General features: G+C 33.5%; 1 protein-coding gene across 1 annotated transcript in view; it reads left to right on the forward strand.

Moving 5' to 3' along the window:
• The window catches only part of anks1b (ankyrin repeat and sterile alpha motif domain containing 1B), a 67,289-nt gene that overhangs the window by 12,826 nt on the left and 42,201 nt on the right, over positions 1 to 12,262 (forward strand). The window contains exons 5-11 of the mRNA XM_088347274.1: positions 275 to 418; positions 2,071 to 2,146; positions 2,879 to 2,980; positions 3,079 to 3,201; positions 6,956 to 7,122; positions 7,735 to 7,749; positions 8,761 to 8,886. Of these exons, the coding sequence (XP_088203400.1) occupies positions 275 to 418; positions 2,071 to 2,146; positions 2,879 to 2,980; positions 3,079 to 3,201; positions 6,956 to 7,122; positions 7,735 to 7,749; positions 8,761 to 8,886 (753 nt within the window). The remainder of the gene's footprint in view (positions 1 to 274; positions 419 to 2,070; positions 2,147 to 2,878; positions 2,981 to 3,078; positions 3,202 to 6,955; positions 7,123 to 7,734; positions 7,750 to 8,760; positions 8,887 to 12,262) is intronic.

Raw genomic sequence — 12,262 nt, forward strand, 5'->3', positions numbered from 1 at the left:
AAAAATAATAACTTTATGGCAGCCATGTTGGTAGGGGAACTTCGCATTGTAATACAGATTGAACTTTTTTCCAATCATTTACATTTAAATCTTTAAGAAAAGTGAAAGATTTGTTTTTATGGTATCTGATTATTTGTTTTATGGTACCATTACAGAAGGGGCAACTCTATGGCGGCTATGTTGGGAGGGGCAACTTTTCCTTGCTTTGCTTTGCAAGGGGATAGAAATATTTTGTGTTTGTGTATTTTTACATTTTAAGTTTGGAACCCCTCAGGTCGTGCGCATGCTAATAAGCGCCCACCCCAACCTGTTGGTGGCGCACTGCCTGTGTCACACACCGCTCCACCTGGCGGCACGCAACGGCCACCTAAGCACAGCGCAAACGCTTCTCCAGGCGGGCATGGATGTCAACTGCCTGGTAAGGAAAACAAAATGATTTAACAAGAAAACATAATATATGTTTGTTTTTTTGTCAGGGGGGGCACTCTAAATATTTTGACATAACAGATTATATAAGTCTCCTGTTGCACGTTTCCTTGATATTAAAATGGTTGACTCCAGGAGAGTTTCCATTACTATGTCTATGTATTTGTTCATAGTATATTAAAAAAAAGACTTGCCAGCTTTTGTGACGATTTTTTTTCATATACTTTTAACGTTTTTTATTACTACCTTTCATGGCGTGTTATATGAATATATATAACACTTTCTAGTTTTTCTCATTTTTTAAAAATATGTTTTTTGTCTTTAGAAACAATTTATTTCAGAATTCGAAAATAGTTTTGTTTCATTTTTTGAAAAATATTTCCCTAAAATGTTTTTGACTCTGTTTTTCTATTTTTTTAGAAAAGGGAGGAGGGGTGTTTTTATTTTAATCCTTTTTTATTTCTTATGGCTTGTTGTACTGAATATATAATATCTTTTTATTTTGAAAGTGAATTATATATATATTATAATGTTTATTTTTGTGTTAGTGCTAGTTTAGCTTTTTGTTTTTATTTATTGGGAGGTGGCACGCTGTGTTATTTAATGAATATCTAAATGGCTTGTTTTTCAACATTTATTTCCTTATTTTTTGAAATATATGTTTTAAAATAATATTTTAAAACAATGTGTCTTTTTAAAATATTTTTGTTCTTGTTTTAAAAAAATATATGTATATAATTTGTTTTCCATTTTTGAATTTTGTATGACCCTTTTCAACAAAAAATCTGTTTTTTGAAATACTCTTTCTGTTTTTAGAAGTATTTAAAAAATGTTTGTGAAAGAAAAGTTTTATGATTTTTTTTTATATATTCTGTACCCTATAATATATTTTTCCGACAAACATTTTTGAAAGACAGATTTCTTTCCACGAAAAACGAAAAATGTTTTTTAAAAACCCCAACAAAATATTTCAGAAGAAATGTTGAAAAACAACACTCAGTCTTAAAATAACAGACCATAAAAAAATAGTACAAATTGAATTAAAGCATTTTTTTCAAGTGAATGATTGATTTATTATTAACAATGATAGTTTATTAATAATGCAATAGACTTAATGATTTGTAAAAAAAAGTAAAGGTTTTTCTTTGCAAGGAAATAAGGATTGTCTTAGTTAAGAGTTGTTCTACACAGAGAATAAAGAATATATTCTGCTTGATATCCACACTTATTAAAATTCCAATCACATCTATTCTTTGACGCTAACAGTTACCCTAGCCTGATTTCATGTGTGACAAGGTTGCATTTTATGGTTTGGTACTAAGTGTACACATTACACAATAGCGCACGTGCAAATCGTTGTGGATCATGAAAGAGTTTGCAGTTTCCTGTCAGACGCCGCGGTGGGAAACCAGGAAGGAAGTTTCTGGCCATAAAGGAAGGGGAGGGGCCAAAAGGGGGCGGGGTTTCAACTTGATCACTGCCTCTCACATGAGAAGCGTTTCGGTCCGGCATCGCGATCCTTTCACTGTGAAAACTTGTAAGTAGTTTCGAGCTTCTGATTGGTTTAAATTTCTTCACATCGAGGGAAAAATGTTTGTTTGTTTTACCCAGGATCTGCTCGATTTTAATTGATTTTTTTTTCAGACGGAGAACGGAAGCGCCCTTCACGAGGCCGCCCTCTTCGGGAAAACCGACGTGGTCCGCCTCCTCCTCCAATCAGGTGGGGGCACACACAGGGGGAGGGGGTTACACTCTGTTACCTCATTAATCTCATGACCTCAGAACTGTGCTGCACATGGGCTGACCACTGCACCGCCGTGCTGCCCAAAACAAGACTAAAAATGAGAAAAATATCTCCCATTTTCGATTTATCTAATCCAGACTATTACATAAATTCCGATTTCCATGCACGTGTGCGTATTTGTATGCGGCTTATGAGCTCCAAAACGGCAGAACCGAATTCTGTAAAAATGTACTTAGTAGTACTTTAGGCCATTGGGAGTGTCTTTAGCTAGGTATCGTGTCAAGACACCACAATAAATACCAACAAACTAATAAACATCTGCTTTCCGTGTAGAAGGTACTCTGGAAGTGCATGCAGTCATACTGCTCTTTGGCACTCCCTAGAGGCTCCCTGGGACGTTTTCAATAAACCACGCCCCCAACATCCACACTCAAGAAATGTTTTTATATATATTTGTACTAAAATAACAACAAGCAATATTCAAAATAAGCAAAATGATCTACCTTTTTTTACATTGCAGGGCTTAAAAATTCGGAACGATTCCATTAATATGTTGACTGTTCTAACGACTGCAGTATTTTTGTTTTTTCCATAACCCTGACGGCTTCTACCACTCCAAAAATGTCTTTGATTAATCATAACCGATCGATGAGGCAATAAGGAGTTCATGAATGCCTCAATAGTGTTCTTTGTGGGTATCTGTCCCAGGTATCGACACCAATCTGCAAGACAGCCGCGGCCGAACGGCTCTGGACATCCTGAGAGAGCATCCGGCGCTTCAATCTCAGCAGATCACGGCTCTCATCCAGGGTACGGTCACGCCCCTTTTGAGCCCCATTTTTACCATCTGTCCTTGATAGGAAAATAAAAATATATATATTTTTTTTTGGTTTTGCTGTTTTTCGTAGAACATGTGAAGGAGGAATGTGATCCTGCCCACATGGTGGAGGAGCCCGTGCGCAAATGTCCGGTCCCGGCACCGAGGACCTCCATCCCTTCAACAACGGGCTCGTACACCCATGCGCACAAAAGTCATTAAGAGTATTGTGTTGAAAATATGTAAAAGGGGTGTGGCCAGTCAGGAAAAATAAATAATTTTGATTCTTCGTATCTGCTGATGCGAGAATAATTTCCTTACACAGAAGATTCCCTACTATTCAAAAGTTTGGGCTGATTTGGAAAATTCCATTCTTGGACAAAAGCAAAGTTTAAAGTCAAGTCATGTTTATCTGTATAGCCCTTAACTACAAGGAGTAGTCTCAAAGGGCTGCACAGACCACATCTATTGCAAACTACAGACTATTATGACACCATCCCCTGATCTAAAACCTACACGAGGGCAAGGAAAAACTCAAAAACCTCAACATGATGAATGAGGGAATTCCCCTTCCAAAATGTTGCATTAATAAACAATAAAATTAAAAATAAAACCTAAAATAATTAAAGTATAATATAAAATAAAAAGGATGACCAGATTGCAATGGATACAGCATCAACAAACAATACACAGATAGTGTCAACATGAAATATAGGTTATTCATATGCATAAGAATACAAATATGTTTTAAGTCTAGATTAAAAGTGTTCCCCTGAGGTTGTAGATCGAATCTCAGGGGACAGAGCATTCCACAGCACAGCGGCCCGAATGGGGAACGCTCTTGAACCTGCGGATCTCTTCTTGGCTCTTGGGATCACTACTAGACCAGCATTTTCAAAGGATGGATATACCGTGTATCTATATATATATATATATATATATATATATATATATATATATATATATATATATATACTTTTTTTCCAAATAAAAATCCTTATTTCTAACATTCTCAAAATCTTGTCTATATTTTTGATTTATTTTGCAGTTCATTTGAATAATAAAAATGAAATGATTTTTCGCGGAAAAAACAAAACTGTCTGGGTGAGCCCAAACTTTTGAACAGTTACATTTTAGATTAAAAAGAAAATGATGTCACCAAATTGTTGGGTAAACATTAAAGCAATAAAAAATAATATCTATGTTCAATAAATATTTGGGTTTTAAGTATTTATGCAACTGTATTTTCAATTTGATCAGACTTTTAATTCGATTGGATTTTGTAATTTGCAATTTGTTTTATTTTACATTATAGTTAACAGAATGTATTTTTTCTTGTATTGCATGTAATATTATTTACAATTTTATTTATTATTTTCTTTTTATATAACATTTTGTTGCAATTTCATTTAATTCAATATTATTTGTTTTGTATCATTTCTATATATTTTTTTATTAGTATTTTATTTTATTTTACATTCACCTTGCTACCCTAGTGGTGATAAGCGGCATAGAAGTTGGATGGATAGATGGATTTTTTATTTTTATTTGAGTTTAATTTGTTTTTTAATTTGAATTTTGTATTAATTTTCGGTGTCTTTCAATTCATTTTTAATTCAAATCAATGATGTAATTTTCTTTTTCTTCTATTATTTTTAATGTTATTTTTAATTCATTTTAGTTTCATCGTATTTTTTTTTATTTGTATTTCTATTTATTTTAAACGTAATGTAATATTTTTTTCGATTTTCTTTAATTAATGTGGTTTTACTTTTATGTATTTATTTTCTATTTTATGAATGGCGTTTTGTTGCAATTTCATTTAATATTATTCATTTTAAAAAATTAGATTCATGAAGGATGTTTAAATTTTAATTGAATATTTAAGTTTATATTAATTTTTAGTTTGTATTTTACTTTATTTCTAACGCAAATTAATGATAAAATATCTTATTTTTATTTTGTTTTTATCAAAGTTGTATATATTTTTCAATTTATATGATTTTATGTGCATTGTGTTTTATATTTATTTCAATATTATTTAATTTATATTTCTTTAATGTGATTATGTATAAAATATTTGTATGGAGCAAATTTAAAACTAATGGTAAAGTTAAAATACAGAAAAATGAACAAAAAATATTAGCAAAGAGGTAAATTTACATCATTTGAATGGACACAAATATTGATAAAAACATGTTTTCATGAAGGAAGGACCACAAAGGGACACTGGGGAAAAGACTTATTTTTTCCAAAATAATATTTGTAAAGTAAGCAAAAGGATTCTTTATACAAGCAGTGTCTGAAACTAGTGTCAAAAAGTTACCGGACAACAGGGCAGACAACTATGAAAAGTTGCCCGCCCCATATTTCACAACTTGAAACACAATTAGACGACTTGCCGCAAAAAAACCCGTTGATGCAAAGTATTAAGGATTGATAATCAGAATATATAACAGAACAACACTTTAAAATTAAGTTTATTATAAAATGAAATGATCTGCATTTCTATAGCGCTTTTCAAGTCAATGACTTCCCAAAGCGCTTTACATTGTGCTTCACATTTCCCAATAGCGGCCGAGATCTGTGCAGCCATGTAAGGTGCTAACCTGCATATTGGGGGTATTGGGGGTTCAGTGTCTTACCCAAGGACACTTCGGCATGTAACACGGACAAGCTGGGATTCTAACTGGGATCCCTTAATCCTAAAACGATCGCTCTACCTCCTGAGCTACTGCCGCCCAAATGAATTATGAATCTAGTTATGCCATTCATTGCATGTATATGACATCACTGTATTCCATCTGCCATCAGCATGTACCTGTATTTACTGATTTTCATTCGTGCAATGTTTGCGTTGCGTCATCTGCTACAAGCCACGTGGACTCCTCTTTCAACGATGCTTTCAATGTGCGTTTACGTTTTTTAGCGTCATTAATTTTGTTAGTTTCTTTTGAATATTTCTTCTGGGGCTTAGGTTTTGGCTTGACTCTTAACCACTTCTCCATTTTTCTGGTGTTCTCTGTGCGTCTACTTTGCATAATGATATGCAAATGTACGACCTTATAACGCTCGGGAAAGCACGAAGTTATTCCATGCGGGCTTCTGATTGGCTGCCTAGTATGCAAATTGCAAAACGAACCGAAATTTCCAAACAGAACGAAGATTTCAAAAGAATAAAGCAAACATTTGATTTGAAAGAAAAATCCGTTTTTTTTTCTTTTTCTTTTTTTTTCCTTGAAAAAGTTGTCGGCCACCGTGGCGGAGACGTTTTGTAATCTGTACGCCTGACGTAAAAGATGCAGGCCCCGGGCGTCCGGGCAGACGTTATTTTAGACAGTGATACAAGCAAGAAAATTGTATTGTTTTGATTTTGAAAGACCACTGCTGTCCCCTGTGTTTGTATTGTGTCACTGCATGCTAGCTGAAAAAAACAAAATGCAAAAAACAAAAAAATAATAATCATCAAAGAATAATTTCAACGATAATGAAACAAAATATAAGACGTGTATTTTTAAATGATTGAGAAAAAGGGACGAAAATTCGTTTTTGAAATAATAATGCCCAAATGAGCACGGCGACGCAGTGGTTTGCACGTGTGTGGCACAGTTCTGAGGTCATGAGATCGAACCTCCTGTGTGGAGTTTGCATGATCTCCCCGTGCTCGCGTGGGTTTCCTCCGGGCACTCCGGTTTCCTCCCACATTCCAAAAACATGCATGTCAGGTTAATTGGCCGGTCCAAATTGTCCCTAGGTGTGAATGATTAAGCGAATTGTCTGTCTCTGTGTGCCCTGCGATTGGCAGGCATCCAGTTCAGGGTGTCCCCTGCCCACTGCTCAAAGATAGCTGGGATGGGCTCCGGCACCCCCGCGACCCTACTGAGGATAAGCGGTGCAGATAATGGATGGATGGATAATGCCCAAATGATGGAAAAACAATGAATCCTTTGCTTTTTCTTCTTTTTAAGTGGAGACCCCGACAAGTGAGCTCTCCAAACTCCTGCTAGAAATCCAAAAGTGCCGCGACGGAGGCGACTCCTTCGAGGATTTGTGCCACGTAGTCTCCTCGCACTCGGGGGATGGCTTCGGCACCGGGCGGTCCTCGCAGGACGGGCGGCACGACGGCAACCTCCAGGTAAATGAGCTTGAATACTATGCGCGGAATCAGGAGAGACGATCCTTTTATTAGTATTCGTAGTTAAAACCATTGTTTTTTTTAGCTCTTTCATTTGGATTTACTTTTAACGGAGATGCAACGGTGGTGTACCCTGGGATTTTTTTCTATGACAGAAATCTGCCTTGGCTCCAAAAAGGTCGAAAAACACTGGTTTAAAGGGCGCGGATCCTGTCATTCGAAGCCCTCTCAAAATCGGCATTAACAAATTGATATTTGACTTTTATCGGAATTTTTTCCTCTCCATTTGAGAATGTCCTTTTTTTACTTTGAAAAAAACAAAACCAATTTTGTTTTTTGATACTATTTTGGGGAAAAATGTTTAGTCTTTTTCTATTTCTGAAAAAGAAAAAGTCTTTTGGGGCCGATTTATTTTCTTTCTCTCCCTCCTACCCAGAAAGAAATCTCTTCCTTATAGTATATACTTTTTTTCAGTTATTTTTAAAAACATTTTTCATTTGATTCTTGAAATTTTTATGTACAAGAACAAACTGTAACCACCTATAACCATACATCAATTTTCGTGTTTTGTGTCATCTTTTTTCTCGTTTTTTAAACACTGGTTTAAAGCAGTGTTCTTTAACCATTGTGCCGTGAGGAATTGACCGATTTTATCTTTGCAAAAAAGTATTGCATTGTTCAATATCTTTGATTTCTTCCAGTCATCAGCTGAGTACATCCATCCACATAAGTAGCCGCAGATTGCTAATATTTTATCGATTTATATACTAATCATATGCTCAAGAGGTAGTCCAGGGAAATATACTGAATAACTTATTTTTTTTGCAATAAAAATAATAAGTTTCAACTTTAGTAGACAATCAGAATAAGGAGAGAAGACATTTATGGATTTTGAACTTGCAAGGAGAACAGGGAGAAAAGCCTTCAAATAAGGAAGTCCAACCTGCTTGAAAGGACTTTCACTGAGCCATTTATTTTTATTAAATTTGTAAGTTTTCACAGAAAATGAATAGTAATTTATAGAAATAATGTCAAAACCTTGCATGTGATTTTCTCTTTTTCTGATTGTTTGTTTTTCTGTTTCTGAAAAATAATGTTTTTTTAAGGACTTATTATTTTTCTGTTTTAAAAAAAGCAGTTTTCCAAAAAATTCTGCTCCTTGAAATAAATATATATATATATATATATTTATAATTTTTTTTTTTTGAAACATTTTTTATTTCTGTTTATTTCTGGTTTTTTTTAAGTCGCGCCTTTCCTCGCGGTGGGTTCTAAGACCAGACACACGGTGGGAATTTTCAAAGACTCAAAGAATGGGAAGTTTTGTTTTTCTTTTATGATTTTGATTGTCTTGTGATTTATCAAAAAAAGAGCTTTATAAACGCAAATTAAAGTCTATTGAGCCCATTTAGTCTCTTTTGATTGTAACATTTTCTTTTGATTTTGTCAGCCTAATTTTGCTAAATTGCACTTATTAAGTTTAACCGTTAGGGGGCACTATCTGGCTGCAAAGGATTAGCTATAAAAACGCTGAAAACTGACTTTTACTTTGATTGACAGGACTTGAAAATGTCCTGATCATTTCAAAATTGTATTATTTTCTCATCCTGACCTAAAAGTTTTCAAATGTTTGTGCAGGTGGAGAGCCCCCCCTCGGCTCCCACCCCCGAAGAAGAAGAAGAAGACGACGGGGGCGGGGCCGCCCGAGGAATATGGGAAGCCTTGACCCCCTGCAACGGCTGCCACAAACTGGGATTCTCCACGGTACTTGAACACAATGCAAAATAGCTAAATCATGGGCCAATAATCCTTTTTCATTTATTATTTTAAGGTTAATTAGGAAAATAAGATCGATAATGACTAAAAAAATAAACAGCCCCCTTAAATAAAATGGGATTTTTTTTAATTGATAAGGACACATCATAAAAATCCACCAGAAATAAAAAAATACTCCCTAAAATAAAAAAGGTAATATTAATAAGAAAAATATAAAATAAATACCCAAGACCCCTCACCTCCTAAGAATAAAATGTGGTAAGGATTCTTTTCTTTTTTGCAGGGCATTAGTGATAATTACAACATAGTTAATTTGTAGTAATAATATGAGTAGTATTGTTGATAAAAATACAACAAAAAATACCTCCCAAAATAAATATATATGGCAAGGATTCTTATATATTTTTTATGATCTTGGGATTAATTAAAGGATATACATTAAAAAATACCCCCAAAATGAAGTAATATTACTGTTTTGCGGTTAAGGTTAAGTAAAAAATGTAGAAAAACAATCATTCAAAAATATATTTAAATATTAATGATAAAATGTGGCAAAGATTCTCACTTTTTGAGGGGGGTCAGGGCTTGTAATATATATATATATATATATATATATATATATATATATATATATATATATATATATATAGATGGAAAAAAAAATCAAACTGAAAAAAAAAATCATTTTGTGTCAATCCCAAAAAATAATATTCATTTAAAAAAATAAAAGAATCACCCCCAGAAAAAAGTATTTTAAATTATTTTGAAAATAGATAAATCACGACCCAAAAATAAAAATGAGCTAGGATTAGTTAGGGTTTATAACAAAATGATAATAACAAAATACAAAACAGAAAATGGCATCGATTCTTTCTTTTTGAGGCGGAGGGATAATTGAAAAATATATATAATAAAAAATAGATAAATAAATAAATATATATATATATATATATATATATATATATATAATCCTCCCCCCAAAAAAGAAAAAAACAAACAAACAAAACTAAAAACCCAATGTAGCTTTTTGTGGAGGGGTTAATGATAATCGAAAGTTGTATTTAAAAAAGAAATTTCAAAGAAAAATACCCCCAAATATATAATTGTGGCAACGATTCTCTTTTCCTTTAGGGTTGATTAAGAAATAACAATTAATAAAAGGGTTGAATATTATAGATAAAATAAAACACACTTCTGCTTGGCAGCGGTGGTGAACAAGTGCACCGCATCAGCAGTTCTTTTTTCTCGAATTCTTAGCGGTTACCGTGGGAACGCCAAGAAAAAGATATGAATCATAGGACCCTTTTCTGGCTCTCACATGCTTCCGAAAAATCAAAATAAATCTCTCTGCAGCATTTCAAAGTCCAAGCAGTTTGTTTTCTTTCCTTCCAAGGAAAATTTGACGATCGTAATCCATTTTGAATTAGAATATCGGAAAATTGTCAACGGGAAGATTGCGGAGGAATTCTGTTACTATCTGATTTTCTCAACTAATCTCTTTAGTTTTTTTAGGCTTCGCTTCCATTTAAACAATTGTAAACAATAATAATAATAATAATAATAATAATAATTGTTGTATCATACCTGTCAACCTCCACGGCTCCATGCCCTTACAAAATCTTGTATTTTCCCTTACATAATACAAAATAATCTTACACCATATTTTTTTTCCAAACGTGTTTATTTATGTAGTTTAACATCTCATATTGTACATGTGTTTCGTTATATCCTATATATTGTTAATTAACATCTTGTTGCTCGACATGAATGAGGTTTATCATAAAATTTAACATTTTCTTATTCAAATTATTAGTTCGTTTTCTGCATTAAATTATTGTTAGTGATATATTGATTTAAAGGGATAACCACAAACCTGTCTTTTTTATTTTCTCCTTTTATACTTCAATAATGATTCATAATATAATGCATCAAAGCAAGTGAGCCGTTTGAGAGCCGAGTTGAGTTGAGCCGAAAAAGCCGGTTCTCTAAAAAGAGACGGACTTCTTTTCATTAAATCCGAGGCGGCAGATGCATGCGCACAGTAGCATCGAACCGCTCGCTTCGTTTGCAACGGAAAAAAACGATACCGAGATAGAGGCTACCGCGGCGAACTCGTTTCACTTGATCGATTTGCCGTTTCGTGATAGTCGGTGTATACCGGATGGTACCCATAATTGACAAATTTGCGTTTTTCCGTACAGATTTTCTTGTACGTCGTACTCGTCTTAAAATGCATAATAAAAGACTTTGTACGGCAAAAACGTACAGGTTGACAGGTATGTTGTATTGTCAGGACCGGAACGGAAACAAGACCCACTTGCCTGACGTTTACCACAAGTTTTATTGAAAGAGTGAGGAAGGACTGCGCCCACGATCCGGTGTTAGCTGGGCGTGGGAAGCAAGTCGCTCTCCTACTTGGATTGTGATCCGAACATGGAAGTGGATCTTCCGTAGAGAGCGATGGCGGTGTCAGGGGGGGAAAACTGGTCAGTAGCTGGGACTGGATAGCAAGACGTGGTCGAGGTCGGAAACGAGTCGTAAGCCGGAAAGGGAGAGTACACGTAGTCGGGATCCAAACAGGTCGTAAAAAAAAGTTAAAAATAAAATAAATACAATTAAATCGTGAAAAACTGAGGGAAAGATTCTTGTTTTTGTACTTTTTATTTGATTTATATTTTAATGATAATAATAATAAAAAAGTTTATTAATAAAAGCTTAAATAAAATTGAGATAAAAATAAATACAAAGAAATGAGAAAAAGAATTAAAGAAAAATAATCGGTCCATGATTAAAAGAAATTATAAATAAATATAATCATGTGGGAAATAAGTAAATAAATAAAAGCTAAAATGAACATGATAAAAAAATACATCATAAATAAAAAAATAAAAGAAAAATAAGATTGAGGCAGAGTAATTAAAAAAGAAGAATTATGTAGTGAATGTTGCAAATGAATAAATGAATAACAGCTAAAATAAAACAAAAATAGAAATAAAAACGCATGAATAAAATGAATGATGAAAATAAATAATCTGGTAAGGACTAAAAATGTAAAAAGGGTAAATATTGTGGGGAATTAATAAAAAATAATAATAATAAAAATAGAAATTAGAATATTTAATAAAAGAAAAATAATCCGGCAAGGATTCTTCATTTAAAACAAAGGGGGAAATGCAACTAATGTGGTAAATTAAGTAATTGAAATAAATGAACTAAATAAATACAAATGTGGGGTAGCTTATGTTTTAATTAATTTATTTTTAAGGGTCAGGCTTTTTTTTCTTTTTAAACGGCTGCCTTCTGACCTTTTTATGGGGGGTGCAAAAATCTGGGGCAAGCATTCTTTCCTCCTTTTTCTATCTAT

Source organism: Urocampus carinirostris, chromosome 11, assembly GCF_059441175.1.
Source record: "Urocampus carinirostris isolate Australia breed hairy pipefish chromosome 11, RoL_Ucar_1.0, whole genome shotgun sequence".
NCBI classification, from domain to species: domain Eukaryota; kingdom Metazoa; phylum Chordata; class Actinopteri; order Syngnathiformes; family Syngnathidae; genus Urocampus; species Urocampus carinirostris.